We start from the raw sequence: 18,780 nt of genomic DNA, 5'->3' as shown, positions 1-18,780 counted from the left end.
CTTTATTTTTTCTGAATACCAAAGATCGTTACCTATTGTTTCAGCTCATCAATATCGATTCAGTCTCAATACCAATACAAAGCACACAGATGGCACATCATTGATTTGCGCTTGTTCCTGCATCGGGCATCCTGTAGTATCCCTATTAATCTGTGGGCATCCTGCCTGCAGCAGGCAGTTACCGTGTGCGGTGTGACGATTGCAATCACCTCTGATTGGTTGAATCTGGCTCACTATTGGCTACAACGCATTGTTGCACCAAGAATATCACAAATTCAGCCAATCACAACAGTTGCGATTGTAACGATGCACTGCACTGCTGCAGCTTGTTGCAGGTGCAGGGCAGCAGGGTTTGGTATTCTTTGGTTTTCTGTTTTCTAGAATTTGGAAATCGAATCTTATTTTCCAAATACCTATTAGTAATTTATTCAGAATATAAAGAATATTTTAATATCCCTCCTAAATGAAGTGTAGACTCATATAGACTGTACTGTGATGTGAAAACCGTGTAAACGGTTAAAAAAAATACTATTCAAGCATTGAAAATGCGCTGTTGTGTGCCTTTTTGCAATAATACTTCGGACAATGTATCGGAAGGCCGGGATGGGCAGAGGATTAGTTTTCATACGTGAGTATATTATATTGTAAGACATGCATATACATCGGATCGGATCTTACAAAACACAGTTCCCGCAAAGGCTGCATTCATGGGAACGCTCAAGAAAGATCGTATTCGGGAAGAGGCAGCAGCTACAGCAGCTGCACCAACTGCAACTCAATCCTAAGCTGTCAAGGCTTGAATAAATTGTTGTTGTAATGTGTCTTTTCTTCCCCATATATAAAACTAGCTGATGCCCGCGACTCCGTCCGCGTGGATTTACGTTTTTCGAAATCCCGCAGGAACTCTTTGATTTTCCGAGATAAAAAGTAGCCTATGGCACTCTCCAGGGTATAATCTATCTCCATTCCAAATTTCAGTCAAATCCGTCCAGTAGTTTTTGCGTGATTGAGTAACAAACATCCAAACATCCACACTTTCACATTTATAATATTATTAGGATTAGGATATTAGGATGAATCACTGAAACTGAATGTGTTGCTAAGCGCAAATCTTGAGAACAGCTGAACCGATTTCGCTAATTCTTTTTTTATAATATTCCTTGAAGTACGAGGATGGTCCTGACGGAGAGAAAAATTTGAAAAAATTGCCTGAAAAATTCTAAAAATAACACTTTTCTATATTCCCATACAAAAGATTTGTAATAATACTTAAAAGTCAATTTGAACTTTAATACCATACCATAAAGTTTAAGTGTTAGTGGAGGGGTTCCGGGAAAGCTGACCTGGTGTCCCGAATAGCAGAATAAGGATTTAAAAAAATAAAGAATAAACTGTTAGGCTGTACGAAGTTCGCCGGGTCAGCTAGTACATAAATGGTAATTTCCAGTTTCCCTACTGAAGTTCATCTTCGTGCTGCGTGGCTCAGAGCCCTCGGCAAACAAGACACTCTCCTGCTGGAGGATGCTGTGGTCTGCTCACAGCATTTTGTAGATGACGACATTTATGAAGCAGAAGGTGGCTTAAGGGTAATAGCTATTGGTGCTATTCCTTCAACAGTGCAGGTAACTTAGTGTTTCTTTTTTTAAATTCTATTATTATAAAGCAGGCGAGAAAGAGGCGATCTAATTGAAACTTACAAAATACTAAATAATTATTATAATGTCCCAAATTTTGAGAGCATGTTTCCGAGAAGGAGCAATCCTAAATTTAGGGGACATGATATGAAGCTACAATATCAATTGCCATCGTCAAATCAATTAAAACACTTTCTGACCAACAGAGTTGTTCACATATGGAATAAATTGCCTAAGGATGTGGTTATGTCAACTTCTGTTAACCAGTGGCCCTACCGCGGTTGTTTGACAGCTACAATGTCACGATCCCAATCATCTCTGATTGGTTAATGCTCGCTCACTATTGGCCACAATGCATTGTTGCAACAAGAATCGCACAAATTCAGCCAATCAGAACAATTGAGATTGTAATAATGATTGATGCCGGTTTTAGACAATCGCCCTACAGTTCAACAATAGATTAGATCAGCGAAAGCTGCTTAGTCTATTAAAAATAGTAATAATAATATTTAATTGGTCATAAACGCATATATAACTGTAAAGTTATAGTTCTTCTTCTTCTTCTTCTTCGCTCTGGGCTGGTTTCCGCACTTAAACGTTTCCGTCTGTTGTGCGTTATATATATATATATAGTTATAGTTGCATGCCTATTCTCGAACCCTGGACCCCTGGGCCGGAAGACCAAAGTCTTAACCACTAGTTCTATTACCGCTTTCCACTTCATATATTATTGGATATGAATTCCTGTTTTCGTCACATACCTGTTGTACTGTATGAATACAGGTAACTACATAGTGAATATGTTCACAGGTTTGCATGATATGCCTAGACACTGACAGCAAGCAGTTTCTAATGAGTAAACACAAATTGTTAGAACCATACGAAAAGTTAACCGGACATCCTGTAAGTTGTTAAAAATTTATTTATGTATATAATTTTAGTATTTTTTATTAGTATAGTTTAGTATAACTCCCGCAAATTGCTAATGCGCGTGGACGTCACCCTAGACTGAAGTTCATTTCGCCTGACGTCAAAATGACGTCATTTCGATGTTAATGAGACATGGTTCCAGCGCAGTGGAAATTTGCGGGACTTATAGTATAACAATGGTACTGATTCTGAGCACAAATTAATTTCGCATTAATAATGTTCGCATCCTCTTCTTGCTAACGTAATATGAAAAGGACAAAAACAGTTTGACAGTTTTAAATTTAATTTTTAGATGTTAAACTCTGTGATTTTAGCGCACAGTCGCAAGCCTACTGTTTAAATGTGTAGCGTGCACTAAAATTTAGAGTCTTTAAATGTAAAGTTCATGTTCTGTCCCTTTTTAGCATTGTTAAAAAGAAAAGGATGCAGATACTCTAAATTTAGTTTAGAGAAAGACAACGGAATCTGTGCCATTAATGCTAAGTTTTTGCTAGCGTTCTGCTTACACCTTGTATATACTTTAATTATTATTATTACATGTTGTTTCAGCCGTGTGATCTAGGAAACCTAACTCAAACACTTTGTGTACAATGTGCTCCAAGATTAATAAACTTTAGCAGATTTAAAGACAAGAGCTTGAGAGCCCGTGCACTGATGATGGACTTAGTAGAAAAACATGAATTAGTGAGTACTCAATACATAAACATGCATTCTTTATACTTGTACTGTACTAGCTTATCCCCAAGACTTCGTCCGCGTGGACTACACAAATTTCAAGCCATTTCAAACACATATTTTACCCCCTTAATTTTCAAAAAATCCTTTCTTGGCAGATGTCTACTAGCTGTCATGCATAGCATGTCATAATAGCTATCTGCATGCCAAATTTCATCCCGATCTGTCCAGTAGTTTGAGCTGTGCGTTGATAGATCAGTCAGTCAGCTTTTCCTTTCATATGTATGGACTAGCTTATTCCCACGACTTCGTCCGTGTGGACTACACGAATTTCAAACACATATTTTACCCCATTAGGGGTTGAATTTTCAAAAAATCCTTTCTTAGCGGATGCCTATGTTATATTAGCTATCTGCATGCCAAATTTCATCCTGTGCAGTAGTTTGAGCTGTGCGTTGACAGATCATTCAGTCAGTTTTTCCTTTTATATTTAACTAGCTTATGCCCGCGACTTACAAATTTCAGACCCCTATTTCACCCTCTTAGGAGTTGAATTTTCATAAATCCTTTCTTAGCGGATGCCTACGTTATGATAGTTATCTGCATGCCAAAGGAGAATGGGCACTTTTGTATGAGTTGCGTCCCCAGAGTGTATCAAGTTGTGATATATGTCATTTCAAAGGTCATGATAATAGCTTCATTTTATTGTATGACACCAACAATGAGTTGCGTGCAGGGAAAGAATTAGGAAGCATTTAATTTCATTAATCCAGTGAAAGTCTGAATAAAATGAAAATAATCTTTTATTAAATTAAACTCTTACAAATAGTTTTGAATCGTCATATGCGTCTACCACTGGCTCGGAATGCCTTTCCCACCGAGTTTCTTGCTGCCTTTCTCAGCAAGAAACTCGGTGGTTGCTCTTTTAAAGATTTGATATACAGTATTATGCCATAATTATCTATTTAAAAAAGTAATTGCAGTCCCGCTAAAACAGTGTTATACGTTTTTACATTTATTACGGTTTTTTTTAAACAAAGAATATTATATTACTTTTAGTTTGGCCTATATTTGGGTGCTAGCATACCGTGCGGTGCGTACCTATTCGTACGGTGACGGGGCGGGCTGGTGGGGGACGGCAATGGCGCCGTATTGTTACTTGCTGCAGCAAGAAACTCGGCGGTTGCTCTTTTAAAGATTTGATCTTTCAGCCCGATCCGTCCAGTAGTTTGAGCTGTGTGTTGATAGATCAGTCAGTCAGTCATCACCTTTTCCTTTTATATAGTGAGATTGAATATCTAAATTGTCTACAGATCACAATACAACATATAAAAATGATAAACCGCACAAAACACCAACTAAATAGCAATATGGTGTTGACAACACTAGGACCTGACGACTGTGACTTACATATACCAGAACCCTCAGAAGACATACAGACAGAATTAGAGGAAACCAAACAGGTAGTTATAAAAAATTTCAACATAATTTGACATCTGATTAAGAGACATATTTTTTAATGTTTTTTTTTTTAAATTTTATTTTTCAGCACTTCTTTTCCTAAAAAAATAATAATAATTGAAGTATTTATATTTATAGGATTATCTGTGTAGATTTCCTGATGAGTATTGAATATTTGCATGCTAGATATATAGTAGAATGTGAAGTCATAATTTATTGTAAACATCCTATGTATTATGGGTATTTTCCTACTTTTGAATTTGATAAATATTATTACTTTATTATAAACTAGAATAAAAGTAATGACGTACGCTGAAAAAAATATTAAAATCCAACAAAGATTTACAAAGTTACAGGCATTTTAATTTTGGAGTGGGAGGGTCTTGTATCCCTTTCTCGCAAAACGAAAATTTGTATGAAACCGCACGAAGCCATAGCATTAGTGAGGTGTGACGTCAAACTGCTGTATCGCTATCTCTGTCTAATCAGAAATATTTAAATGCTTATAACTTTTTTGTTATTTGATCGATTTAATTAGTGTTTTCAGTTTACGTCATTATTTTTATCCTAGTTTATAATAAAGTAATAAAAAAAAAGTTTAAAAAAAAAAAAAAAAAAATTGGAGTCAAATACCTAATTCTATTCTATTCTATTCTATTCAGGATCTCCAAGTTGTCAAAACGGAAGACAATGATGACTCCATGTCGGTTGATGAAGACACTGGAGTGATATATGAAGATGAAGGCAATGATTTTCTGGATCCACTAAAGTGTGAAAGTACTCCCTTCCAATGTGTACTTTGTTTGGACGAGTTTGTCCTGGAACAGGCGTACATGCGACATATGAACGTGCATATCCAGGTGAGAGTTTTCTACTACTATAGTCGAGTTGAAGCTGTGATAGCCTAGTGGTTAAGACGTCCGCCTTCTAATCGGAGGTCGGGATTTGATCCCGGGCACGCATCTCTAACTTTCAGAGTTATGTGCGTTTTAAGTAATTAAATATCACTTGCTTTAACGGTGAAGGAAAATATTGTGAGGAAACCTGCATGCCTGAGAGTTCTCCAAGGTGTGTGAAGTCTACCAATCCGCACATGGCCTGCGTGGTAGATTATGGCCAAAACCATTCTCACTGTGAGAGGAGACTCGTGCTCTGTAGTGAGCCAGTGATGGGTTGATCATGATGATGATAGTCGACGCATTTTTAACTGAGTCGTCGCGTTATCTGTCTGCTTCGCTCGCACTTACAGGTGGTAGGTAAGTGCGAGCGAAACAGACAGATAACTCGACGACTCAGTTTAAAATGCATCGACTATACACAATTCCATCAACTTTTTATAGCCCTATTTTTTTTTTATTTTTTTATTATTATTATTTTTTTTTTTTTAAAGAATTAGCCATATTTATTAAATTATTAATTATATCCATATTAATTTAGCCATATTAAATGACTAATATTCTCCTTTCCTCTCCAATTAAGCGTCAGGCTTGTGCTAGGAGTAGGTACGACAATAGTGCAACGGGCGGGGTTTGAACCGTCGACCTTTCGGTTTTCAGTCCACTCCTATACCGGTTGAGCTATTGAGGCTCAATTATATTACTAATAGTTAGCTCAAAAAATAAGGGTAAGTTTATAATAAATCCCATAGAGCTAAAAATTGCGTGTAATATAGCAAACGAATGTTGGGAACATATAAGTCCCCATCGATCCCACATTTGCAAAAAAATATTCAAGATCAAAAATTTACAAAAAACTGTCGATATACTACAATTGTAGTATATCGACATTTTGCAAGATAAATCAAAAACTGTTATACCTAAAAATAAATAAAAATCTGTTTTAGAATGTACAAGTAAAGCCCTTTCATATGGTACCCCACTTGGGTAGTCTTACTTTGAAAGTTAAAAATAGCGATATTTGTTCATGAACACATTTTCATTTTTTTCTTGTGATGTAACCATAAATTCACGGTTTTCAGATTTTTCCCCTAAGGCCAGCTATAAGACCCACCTACCTGCCAAATTTCATGATTCTAGGTCAACGGGAAGTACCCTGTAGGTTTCTTGACAGACAGACAGACAACAAAGTGATCCTATTAGGGTACCGTTTTTCCTTTTGAGGTACGGAACCATAAAAAAGAAATAAGAAATAAAACATTTAAATAAAAGAAAACACAATTTTTTCAACTTTTTGAATTGCTATACCTCAGAAATGGTGATTCTTATCTAAAAAAAAAATTGTTTGGTTGCAATGTGAAAAAGCATGAATTTGTTTTGGTTTGTTACATCTATAATCTAGTAATCTGTAATATTGTATAATTTGACTGCGTAATCTATAATATTGTATAATTTGACTGAGTAATTTGAAATTGTACTGTTTGACATTATATACGAGTATAATTAAGTGACTAAAGTTTTCGATTTCTATTATAAATGTATAATTATGTTAATATTAAATTCAAGCAAAATATTTGCACACTGCCGGTGACAGTCGATTGTGTAAGGGACTATTGTGTTATTGTTAACTTGTTATGCCTGTTACGGATACAGCTATCCTTACCTATCTATATAAAACCCAGGCATCGCCGGGGGAGCTAACATGTCGTCTAGCAGCCCAGCTACGTGTGGAAATATGCCATCTCATCACGTTCCGGCACATAGAGTCATCAAGGTCTGCAGCCACCTCTGTACGTGATCTCTGGTGCTAACCGACCACAGAACGGTAGAGGGGAAAACGATATAAAATCGATAGAGTTAGTTTTAAGGTAGCATTAATCTAGCATAAGTAGTATTTGTAATTTAGATAAGATATAGTTAAGTAAAGGCCTTCGTGTCCCAACGTCGACACGAATGTCCTAATAAAATCATTTTCACAACCAAAAAGGACTTCAGCCTTCAACCCCCGCTCCAGGTAGCCGCCCTTACGTAACTGGCGCAGTCTTAAAGGATAGTCCTGGATATTCAAGGTCGTCGTGGTGCATCCCCTAAAAAGTCGGGTCAACGCTGTCAACTTCCTTGTCAGGACTACAGAACCTACGAGGAGCAGCTGTCATAGGAGCTGTCGCTGAAGACTTCGAGTCATACTGGAAATCGATGGATCGAAGCTCGCCAGTGACTTTGGTTTTGTAAGTACATGAAATCCTTTTTATTGGTTGTTATATTAACTTTTGCGCAGGGTACTATAATTTTATAACTATTACGATTTTACTCACCCGCGTAGTTAAGTATAGGTACTACTTTGATTTTATTGAGTTTTGTTAATTTAATTATTGATACCTTTAGGTAGATAGTTAAGAATATAAAAAAATGACGGAACTTAACCAAGTAGATTTGTTAGATAGAATAAATAAGTCACTTAAGTTTTTACCGAATTTTGATGGAAATTCTTATACTTTAACGAGATTTATTAATTTAGCCGACCAATTAGTGCGCTCATTTTTAAATCCAGGTCAAGAGTATGAGCTTTCAAACCTTTCCTTGATTAGCGGAATTCTTAATAAAATTACCGGATCTGCAGCAAGAACTATATCAGCCTACGGAATTTCCGATGATTGGAATAAAATTAAAGATACATTAGTTAACAGTTTTTCCGATTACCGAGATGAAATAACCCTACTTACAGACTTATCATATTTAATTCAAGGTCCAGATACAGTACAAATATTTTACGAAAAAGTTCAAAATTTACTCTGCACACTTATTACGTATGTAGAGCTACACGAAACTGTCAAAACTACTGTCGAAGTAAAAATAACACTCTATCAAAAGTTAGCCCTTAAAACCTTCTTAAAAGGTTTAAGAGAACCTTTAGGGTCAAGAGTAAGGTGTATGAGACCCCCCACACTGCAAACTGCCCTTGAATTTTCCAAAGAAGAATTAAATATAATACATCTACAGAACAGAACTAAATTTTTTCAAAATTATCATAAGCATACTCGTAGACCTTATTATTTTTATTCACAGCGAAATTATTATAGTGGTACGAATTTCCCTTCTAGATCACGAAAATACTCAATGTCCCAAAAACACATTCCTTCAGAACCTCAATACCCTTCAAGCACTTATATCCCATGCCAACCTCACCCTGATGCAAAAATTTGCCCACCGGTGGACTTAAATCTACACAGTACACTGGAAACTCCGGAACGTAAAATTCCTGTGTATAATAATATATCGGACCAATATTATAATTCCCAACAATACGTGCCGACCCGGTGTGAAAATGAAATTGACACCGTTGCTGACGATAGGCAGAATTACGATTTCATAATATCACGTTTGCCCATAGAACAGTTAAATGCAGAGGAGACAATGAATTTAATTAACCTTTGTAAAGAATTTCCAGATGTATTTCTTTCTAATATAGGTAATTTAACTGTCGATTTCCGACAACTTAATAAATTAGATAAAAGAATCCGAGTGATTTACCAACTTTCTGGATAAAATCGGGAGGTCTTTGTACTTTACGACTTTAGACATACAAAATTCATATACAATTTCCGAAGATCTTATGGACAGTGTCCTTCAAGGCCTACCAAATTGTACAACCCTTTTTGACAAAATTGTAATTTTTTCAACATCCTTGCAGGAACACATACTCAATTTGCGAGATTCGTTCGAACGACTTAGAAACTTCAATTTAATAATCCAGTTAGATAAATCTGAATTTTTCAAACGCGAAACGCCATTCTGTCACATGTATTCTCCAGATGGTATAAAACCAAACCCACATTATGTTTTACATATTTTAAATTACCCATTACCTAAAAATCGCCAGCAGATTAAGGAATTTTTAGGCATCCTTGGCTTTTACAGAAGATTCATACCCGACTTCGCAAGTGTAACCAAGCCTTTAACATCGTGCTTGAAGAAAGGAGCGAAATTAAATTTTGATTCAGAATTCGTCAATTGTTTCAGACAGTGTCAAATTCTTGTTAAAAATATGCCTATCCTAGCATATACAGATTCTGGAAAAGAATTAAATTTAACCACATACGCATCAGAAACCACTTTAAGTGCAACGCTTACGCAAGGCCCTCTTGGCGCCGATATGCCTATTGCCTACTCTTCCAGAACTTTGAATGATAGTGAAACTAAATATCCTACGAATAAAAAAGAACTTCTTGCAATAGTCTGGGCCACAAAATACTTTAGGCCGTATCTTTTTGGTAAAAAGTTTAATTTGATTTCTAATTTTCAAAATTTACTCAAGTTCAAAGAATTAGGTCCACGTATTACGCGATGGAATTTAAAGTTAAGTGAATACGATTATACAATTATTAATAAAAAGGTTTCAGAAACGAACGCGGATACCCCGTTAAATAAATCTAGGTCTGTTAATCATTTGGAAAAATCAAAATTACAGGCAAAGTCACAGGAAAAGCCGAGTTTAAGTCGAATTAACACTAAGCATACGAAGGTACAGAATCCTATTCCCAAAATTCCTAACCAAACCTCGAATTCCCAAAACCATACTATACATTTATATACACGAAGGAAAATTCGCGGTCCCTTTACAAAATCACGTTTTAAAAGACAGGTAATAAAGTAAATTAATTAGATAGGTATGTGCAATTCTTTCCAGACATTAAATTACAAAGATATAGAATTTGTCTTTTCACACGATCAAGTTTCAGCCAACCGATAGGACTACTATATTCCTTATGTTTTACCAAGAAAACACTATATCTTTAAAATAATTAGTTTTTGCAATTAGATAATTATTTCAACACATATATACATTATTTACTATAGACCTTTTACATTTTAGCATTTATTATTTCTTCTAAATTATAGCAAAACTAGGTGTACCACTAATCGGAAAAAGTTAAGAAAGCTCTTACTTGTGTCACATTGTGACTATAGAATAATGAGCAAATTTAGCATAAAGTAGGTATACCTAATGCTCACTTCCTGTAAATTTTCGTGCCTTGAACCGAAAATATGCAAGAACCTACATCATTCCCAGATCAAAAGTAAGTAGAAACTCAATGTACTTACCTACACCTTATTCAAAATTATAATATAATTTAAAAAAAAAAAGAGTTCTTTCTAAAAGTAAGTAGGTATATAATAAGTCATAGTTACCTATCTAGTTATAACGAGTAGACATTTAGCTTATCATTTTACAGAATTCATGCAGTTGTAGTCCTTAGGTTTCTTTTTACATTACATTTAGTTCAGATTTTTTTATCAATTTAGCTCGAATTAATTAGTACATTCTGTCAATTATACCACTTTGCTTTTAATATACCTATCGTAGTAGTTATAGTACCATATGCACATTTTTATCTCAACCAATTCTAAGGTTTTCATTTACATTGAGGCTGAATGCCCGAAGGTCAGTTCTTCAAAACTACGTGAGCAGAAAATATCACTCACTGAGGAACCAATTTATCCGGAGAACACATCAACTACTGTCACAGGAGATAGATGGAACGTGATAATCCACGCCTATCTCTCTGTCTAAGGAGGCTCAGAGAAAGCAGCTCAACCATTATCCATGAATTAAGAACTACTTCAATACTACCAGTATGCCGCAATATTCGGCTTCACTTTCAACGGTACGATTCGACTAGCCCATTACAGATGCTTCATCTTCACGAACGAAGTCCAGCAGCAGCCCTCCAGACTGAGGGTGGAAACCTCCGAGGACGTTCCGGCGACATTTCCGTTAAAATTACTACAATGGTCGCCGCACTGAGGGTGGAGGTGTTACGGATACAGCTATCCTTACCTATCTATATAAAACCCAGGCATCGCCGGGGGAGCTAACATGTCGTCTAGCAGCCCAGCTACGTGTGGAAATATGCCATCTCATCACGTTCCGGCACATAGAGTCATCAAGGTCTGCAGCCACCTCTGTACGTGATCTCTGGTGCTAACCGACCACAGAACGGTAGAGGGGAAAACGATATAAAATCGATAGAGTTAGTTTTAAGGTAGCATTAATCTAGCATAAGTAGTATTTGTAATTTAGATAAGATATAGTTAAGTAAAGGCCTTCGTGTCCCAACGTCGACACGAATGTCCTAATAAAATCATTTTCACAACCAAAAAGGACTTCAGCCTTCAACCCCCGCTCCAGGTAGCCGCCCTTACGTAACTTGCCCACAATTTTGCAAATAAAACATTTATTTATTTATTTATTTATTTATTTATTTATTTTGCCAGAATGGTGACTGGGAAGGGGAACATGACACGTCTCAAGAACGCAAGCCTCATACATCGGTGGGCGCTAGTTCCTCACACTCTTCACTCATCAGCATCATGGAGAACAAGTCAGTATATCTACCAGCACGACTAACATGCGCCCCACGAGATAATTTTGTCTACGCATTTACTTGTCTTATCTCTATGAATGAACACTAGAAAATGCGTAGACAAAATTTTCTCGTGCGGCGCATGTTAGGCTCTCTGGTTTCCTCTCAAATTATAATATGGGTACCTTCAAGACCGGAGTGAATAGGCATCTTCTAGGCAAGCGCGCTCCATCTTATGCTGCATCATCACTTGCCACCAGGTGTGTTTGCATCCAAGCGCTAGTCTATAAATTAAAAAAAAAACCGGCCAAGTGGGAGTCAGGCTCGCGCAATGCACGATAATTCAAAAACTATGATACATAAAAATCTGTTTTAAAATGCACAAGTGAAGACCTTTCATATGATACCCCACTTGATATAGTTATCTTACTTCGAAAATTGAAAATACTAATTATTAGTTCATGACCACAATTTAATTTTTTTGTGTGTGATCTAACCCTAAATTCACGGTTTTCAGATTTTTCTCCGAATGTCTGCTATAAGATCTACCTACCTGCCAAATTTCATGATTCTAGGTCAACGGGAAGTACCCTGTAGGTTTCTTGACAGACAGACAGACAGACAACAAAGTGATCCTATAAGGGTTCCGTTTTTCCTTTGGAGGTACGGAACCCTAAAAACCAATAACTTACATATGGTTAGTACTAGCTGATGCCCGCGACTTCGTCCGGGTGAATTTGGGATTATAAAGTTTACCCGAAGGGTGCCAAACGGAACCCTATTACTAAGCCTCCGCTGTCTGTCCGTCCGTCTGTCTGTCAGCGGGCTGTATCTCGTGAACCGTAATAGGTAGATAGTTGAAATTTTCACAAAATATGTATTTCTATTGACGCTAACAATGCTTGTTGTGAATAAAGAAATTAAAATGACTGCCATGAAAATTAAAAAGTGTTATTTCTATGGATCATGGAACCCTTCGTCTTCGAGTTCGACTCGCACTTGACCGATGTTTTTTAAAATCCCCTGGGAACTCTTTTCCGGGATAAAAAGTAGCCTATGTCACTCTCCAGGTCTTTGACTATACCCATGCAAAAAATCACATCAATCCGTTACTTGTTTGTCTTTGACGTGATTGAAGGACAAACCAACAGACAAACACACTTTCACATTTATAATAGGGGTAGTGATTCTGGTATATTTCACAGGGCGGCAGATCCCAGCCTTTCCACACGCGCTGCTCAGGCCGAAGGTAAGCTACATTATTTATCACTAGCTGACGCCCGCGACTTGGTTCGCGTGGAATTAGCTTTTTAAAAATCCCGTGGGAACTCTGATTTTCCGGGATAAAAAGTAGCCTATGTCACTCTCCAGGTCTTTATCTATACCCATACAAAAAACACGTCAATCCGTTACACCTAGGGTTGCCAGGCGTCCGGATAAAGCCGGACATAGGTAGGCTTTTTAATTGCGTGTCCGGCCAAAATAAACGGTGTCCGGCTTGTCCGGCTTTTATTAGGTTTTGTTAGGTTTTCTTTTTAATTGCGTGTTCGGCCAAAATAAACGGTGTCCGGCTTGTCCGGCTTTTATTAGGTTTTGTTAGGTTTTACATACAATTTTTTTGTCGTTCCTATTAATACTAAGACACAAAATTCTCAATAATGTAGGGTGTCCGGCCTTTCTACCCAAATGTCCGGCCAAACTGGCTGGTCTGTCCGGCTATTAGGTTTGGCGACCTGGCAACCCTAGTTACACCGTTGCGACGTGATTGAAGGACAAACCAACAAACCAACAAACTTTCGCATTTATAATAAGGGTACTGATTCAAATATTGTGAGGTTGGGTCTTCACTGGTCTTGGGGAGTGTAGTATTGGGACAGTTAATTATACACTTGGAACCTTTTGACTAGAGTTTATTTGTGAGCGCGTGTTAACTCAACGGCCGGCTGGTAGGGACTGACTACCCAGTACGCGTTCTGCTTTAACTACCGAGTTAGGGTGCCTTTCCACCATACGCCACGAAAATATGTGACCGTTTCCACCTAAGCTATTTAGCTGTGCGAGGAAGATGCGCTATGAAGATGCGCCTCCTCGCGGCATACTATAGGCACTCTGCTCTGCACATAGCTACACCACTCGCGACGGCCCATAGCAGGCATCCATAGCACGCATCCTTCCATATAAAAAACACATCTTAGTTGAATCTGTTTCCACCAGTGCTAAGCTATGTGCACCAATGAATATGATTGGTGGATATTAAACGCATCCATAGCAACGTAGCATAGCACATCTCTGGTGGAAAAGCACCCTAATGCTTAGTCAGCGCTTATAATAATGCCTAGTTAGCCCCTACAATATAACAAATACAGTTTGTAAGGAAAACGATAGCTAAAACGAAGATAGGTTATAGTACTGATGATTACTGATAAGATACTACAAAAAAACGCGAAAAAAAATTTTAAACCCTGTATTTTCTAATATTTATTGAAATGATTAGGGCGATTTCGTAAAACCTGCATCAATCATTATACAATCTCAATTGTTGTGATTTTTATCGCTGGGAAATGCATTTTCTTCCACTTGCTCGTAATTGACTGCTTTACTGAAGAAAGGTTTTCACTACAGAGGCCTGCTATCGGGTCTTTACTGGCGGCACGCCAACAATTTCCAAGAGGACTGTAATGGAAATTGCCGGACAGTTGACGTCATACTGATGACGACGTTCTTTATGGTGTAGACTAAAATAAATTGAGTTTTTTTAGGTACACAATTTTATTAATATTCTGACTTATATTAATAAAAAAATTACAATGTTATTATACCATACTGTACAAGCAATTCCAGCCCCGTGCATTGCTAGAGCGAGTCAAATCCAAGCTTTTTTTATCGTTTACATAATCTTCGACTGTATAATATGTTTTTTTTAGGAGCATACTTTTAATAGTTTTTTTAATCTTGTGTAAAGGAAGTCTAAAATTGTTTGTGGTATTTTATTATAAAATATTACACTCATTCCCACAAATGACTTTCCCACTTTCCCGAGGCGGAGCATAGGAGTTGCGAGCTTATACCGGTTCCCAGTTTGCCTGTCGTGAAAATCACCGAATTTTTGTAACAGAGAATGTTTTGTCGTACAAAAATTATATTATTGTAGTTTTTTTTAATTATTCAAATGAAAGTTGGTGCTTTTATATTCGTTCTGCACATGCCGCCTATGGTATACAATATGTTTAGAATATACACGTTATGCCAACGTTTCCCGGAAGAGCCACTTTATAACTCGACTGAATGCTGGCGAATCTGATCTGAATATAGAGATTACTACGCTAAATATAAAACAGTAAGAAAAGTGTTTTGTTTCAGTCGCTGCCTTGTCGATGAGTGTTGCGACAAATGACGAGAACAAAGTTCACGGAACTGAAGAAGCCGATACAATCCAGGAAACTGAAAAAGTGTTTGAAGTTAACAATGGTGAATTAGAAAACCAATCATCTCAAAGCACTAGTAAAATTAACGTAAACATTAATAGACTCAAGAATTGTGTAGTCAAGTTATATGATATTTTCACACATCAGAAAGTTGCTTCACAGAAAACACGAAAAGCTGATACGGCTTGTGACAGTCAGAATATTGCGTCTAAACATTCCAGTTATCAGGCAACAAGTCAGAACGAAGCCCTTACGACTACTAGTTTGAATAATGTCATTAATATAGAACAATGTGTTACTGAGGAAAAAGCGTTCACTTGTGACATTTGTCGAAAAATGTTTAATAGAAGAAGGGTCTTACTCAAACACATAAAGACTCACACTGAAGTAAAAAGATTCACTTGCAAGACTTGCCAATACAAATATAATTATAAAAGTGAATTGACAAGGCACATGATGACTCACACTGGTACAAAGCCATTCTCGTGTGCGTTATGCGAGTACAAATGTGCAAGAAAGATCCAACTAGTGGAGCACTTGAAAACTCACACTGGTATGAAGCCATTCTCGTGTACGTTATGCGAGTACAAAAGTGCATCAAATAGTAATCTAGTGAAGCACATGACAACTCACACTGGTATAAAGCCATTCTCGTGTACGTTATGCGAGTACAAATGTGCAAGAAAGCATCATCTAGTGAGGCACATGAGAACTCACACTGGTATAAAGACATTCTCGTGTACGTTATGCGAGTACAAATGTGCAAGAAACCATCATCTAGTGAGGCACATGAGAACTCACACTGGTATAAAGCCATTCTCGTGTGCGTTATGCGAGTACAAAAGTGCAAGAAAGATCCAACTAGTAGAGCACATGAAAACTCACACTGGTATGAAGCCATTCTCGTGTACGTTATGCGAGTACAAGAGTGCAACAAATAGTAATCTAGTGAGGCACATGACAACTCACACTGGTATAAAGCCATTCTCGTGTGCGTTATGCGAGTACACAAGTGCAAGAAAGATCCAACTAGTGGAGCACATGACAACTCACACTGGTATAAAGCCATTCTCGTGTGCGTTATGCGAGTACAAAAGTGCAAGAAAGATCCAACTAGTGGAGCACATGAAAACTCACACTGGTATGAAGCCATTCTCGTGTACGTTATGCAAGTACAAGAGTGCATCAAATAGTAATCTAGTGAGGCACATGACAACTCACACTGGTATAAAGCCATTCTTGTGTACGTTATGCGAGTACAAATGTGCAAGAAAGCACCATCTAGTGTTGCACATGAGAACTCACACTGGTATAAAGCCATTCTTGTGTACGTTATGCGAGTACAAATGTGCAAGAAAGCACCATCTAGTGTTGCACATGAGAACTCACACTGGTATAAAACCATTCTCGTGTACGTTATGCGAGTACAAATGTGCAAGAAAGCACAATCTAGTGTTGCACATGAGAACTCACACTGGTATTAAACCTTTTTAGCGGCAACCGCAAACCCACCAACTGAACGGGGTCAACCCTTGCGTGGTAAAAAGAGGCGAAGGAATCGTGCGCCTCGCCCACGTCGCGCCTCTCCAGCGGCAGCTTCAACGCCTCAACCGAGGCAAACAAGGCAAAACGACACTACTGCACGTCAGCCTACTCAAGAAGCTCGGGAACTCCTACGATCGCCACCACTAGCGTGGCACGCAGGCGATCCTAGCGATGATGATGACGACGCGAGACCCACCGGATATGACACTATCTCCGCGCGCAATGGCCAGCCTATCGTCCGAAGCGCGGAGATCTCCACCGGACCAGACACCAACCCCGTGCGCGACGGCGAATCTATCGCCCGCAGCGCGGGGAACGCAACCAGCCACGAGGCCCCAAGCCAAGATGGCGGGCCCTAGCCGGTGAAATGCCGGCTAGAAGACCAACACCGGGGTAACATGAATACCCCGCGCCCTACCCGGGTAAGGAGGCTACGCTTAGAGGCCCGTACCCCCGTACAACCGGAGAAGACCCTGTCGTCTTTTTCGTGTAACTTATGCGATTACAAATGTGCGCAAAGCAGCCAATTAATGGTGCACATAAGAACTCACACAGATATAAAACCTTTCTCGTGTAAGTTATGCGATTATAAATTTAAACAAAATAGTCATCTGGTGAATCACATGAGAAATCATACTGGTAAAAAACTATTCTAGTGTACCTATGTTATGCGAGTGTAAAAGTGCGAGTAAATGCCATCTAGTAAAGCAGATGGGAACTCACACTGGTATAAACCCCTTTTTCGTTTAAGTTATGCAATTATAAATGTACTAGAAATGATTATTTAGTTAGGCATATGAGAACTCATAGTGGTGAAGAACCACCGTGTTCGTGAACCGCTCGCTCGCTGTAGGATCTGTGTATGTCATACCCGCTTTGAGAAACCTTGACGGATCAAGGTGGACTTGCATCAAAATCTTAATACCTTGTTAGAGCAAGCTAAGTGTATGGAAAAGCTCTGACAAGTGATAAAGACAAAAACTTATTTTTCACAAAATATTATCTTTTGTTATTCTAACTCTGTAAATTCTCAACGTTTTCTATTTCTATGTAAACTTGGATCATACTCATATCCCTTTTATTCCCGGATGTTCCGTTTAAGGGGGGATGTGTTACAACCCTAGGCTAGGCCGCATATTGCTGAATTGCTATTTCCAAATTGACATCAACAATAAATTGTTAAGCAGCAGTATGTGGGCCTATAAAAACGCTACATCTCGACCGAATCAATCAGTTTTAAATTCTTCGGTCTCATCTTCCCTAGCTACGGACCTGGAATCTGCCCGCCGGCTAGGCCTTAAGAGAAAGACTGGGGGAGAGAAACTCCGGCTCAGAAAAGATCCTTCAATGGTGTCCTTCGAGTGGTGTAATCCAAGTACCTATGAAATGAGCTTAAAATCATTAAAAACGCATTTTTTGTCTTTGTCATAGTTTAGCTTTTTTTTTGTTGTCACAGTTGTCATTGGTGGTCAAATCAGCGAGTCATTGGTGGACATAACAATCACCTTTCATTCGTAAGTGTGATTTCTTTTATTGATTTGTTCCTTCCATACGCGTCAGACAAGTCCATCTTGGTCCTTTGCCTGAGCCTAACTTCCTCACTGGAGAATGCTCAGGAGACACACTCTACAACAGACAGTGTGTTTTGTGTAGAGCGTGTCAAGTAGGATCCGTGTATGTCATACCCGAGTATTAAATATTATAATTAACAATAAACCTTATTGTGTGTAAAATACAATAAATATTAAATAATTATATAACAAGTTTTAAATAAGCATTAAAATGTTTTCAAGTACCTGTGAGTTTTTTATTATTTATTTTACATATCCACTTACTAATAGTTGCTAAA

At 37.9% G+C, this 18,780-nt stretch overlaps 1 protein-coding gene across 2 annotated transcripts; it reads left to right on the top strand.

The window, feature by feature from the left end:
- The first annotated feature begins 228 nt into the window (after nt 1–228).
- Nucleotides 229–18,726, top strand: LOC117994492 (oocyte zinc finger protein XlCOF6-like). Of its 2 annotated transcripts, XM_069507672.1 has the most exons (9): nt 234–628; nt 1,448–1,622; nt 2,445–2,537; nt 3,114–3,248; nt 4,553–4,702; nt 5,363–5,560; nt 11,873–11,979; nt 13,167–13,210; nt 15,322–18,726. In XM_069507672.1, the coding sequence occupies exons 1-9, from the start codon at nt 546–548 to the stop codon at nt 16,878–16,880; spliced, it is 2,544 nt and encodes an 847-aa protein (XP_069363773.1). In that variant the 5' UTR covers nt 234–545; the 3' UTR covers nt 16,881–18,726. The 2 variants fall into 2 exon arrangements, with proteins under 2 accessions (XP_034838310.2, XP_069363773.1); XM_034982419.2 differs by lacking the exon at nt 4,553–4,702 and having other exon boundaries at nt 229–628.
- The last annotated feature ends 54 nt before the right edge of the window (nt 18,727–18,780 follow it).

This window comes from Maniola hyperantus, chromosome 26 (assembly GCF_902806685.2).
Source record: "Maniola hyperantus chromosome 26, iAphHyp1.2, whole genome shotgun sequence".
In the NCBI taxonomy this organism is placed as follows: Eukaryota; Metazoa; Arthropoda; class Insecta; order Lepidoptera; family Nymphalidae; genus Maniola; species Maniola hyperantus.
The sequence above is the reverse complement of the archived record's forward strand: the minus strand, read 5'-3'. Positions and strand labels throughout refer to the sequence as shown.

Excerpts from the sequence above, each read along its gene's own strand:
- LOC117994492 (XM_069507672.1), top strand. The coding sequence starts at position 546 with ATGCGCTGTTGTGTGCCTTTTTGCAATAATACTTCGGACAATGTATCG. Across the intron at positions 2,538-3,113 it reads AAAAGTTAACCGGACATCCT|CCGTGTGATCTAGGAAACCT; the intron begins GTAAGTTGTTAA and ends ATGTTGTTTCAG. Across the intron at positions 5,561-11,872 it reads ATATGAACGTGCATATCCAG|AATGGTGACTGGGAAGGGGA; the intron begins GTGAGAGTTTTC and ends TTATTTTGCCAG.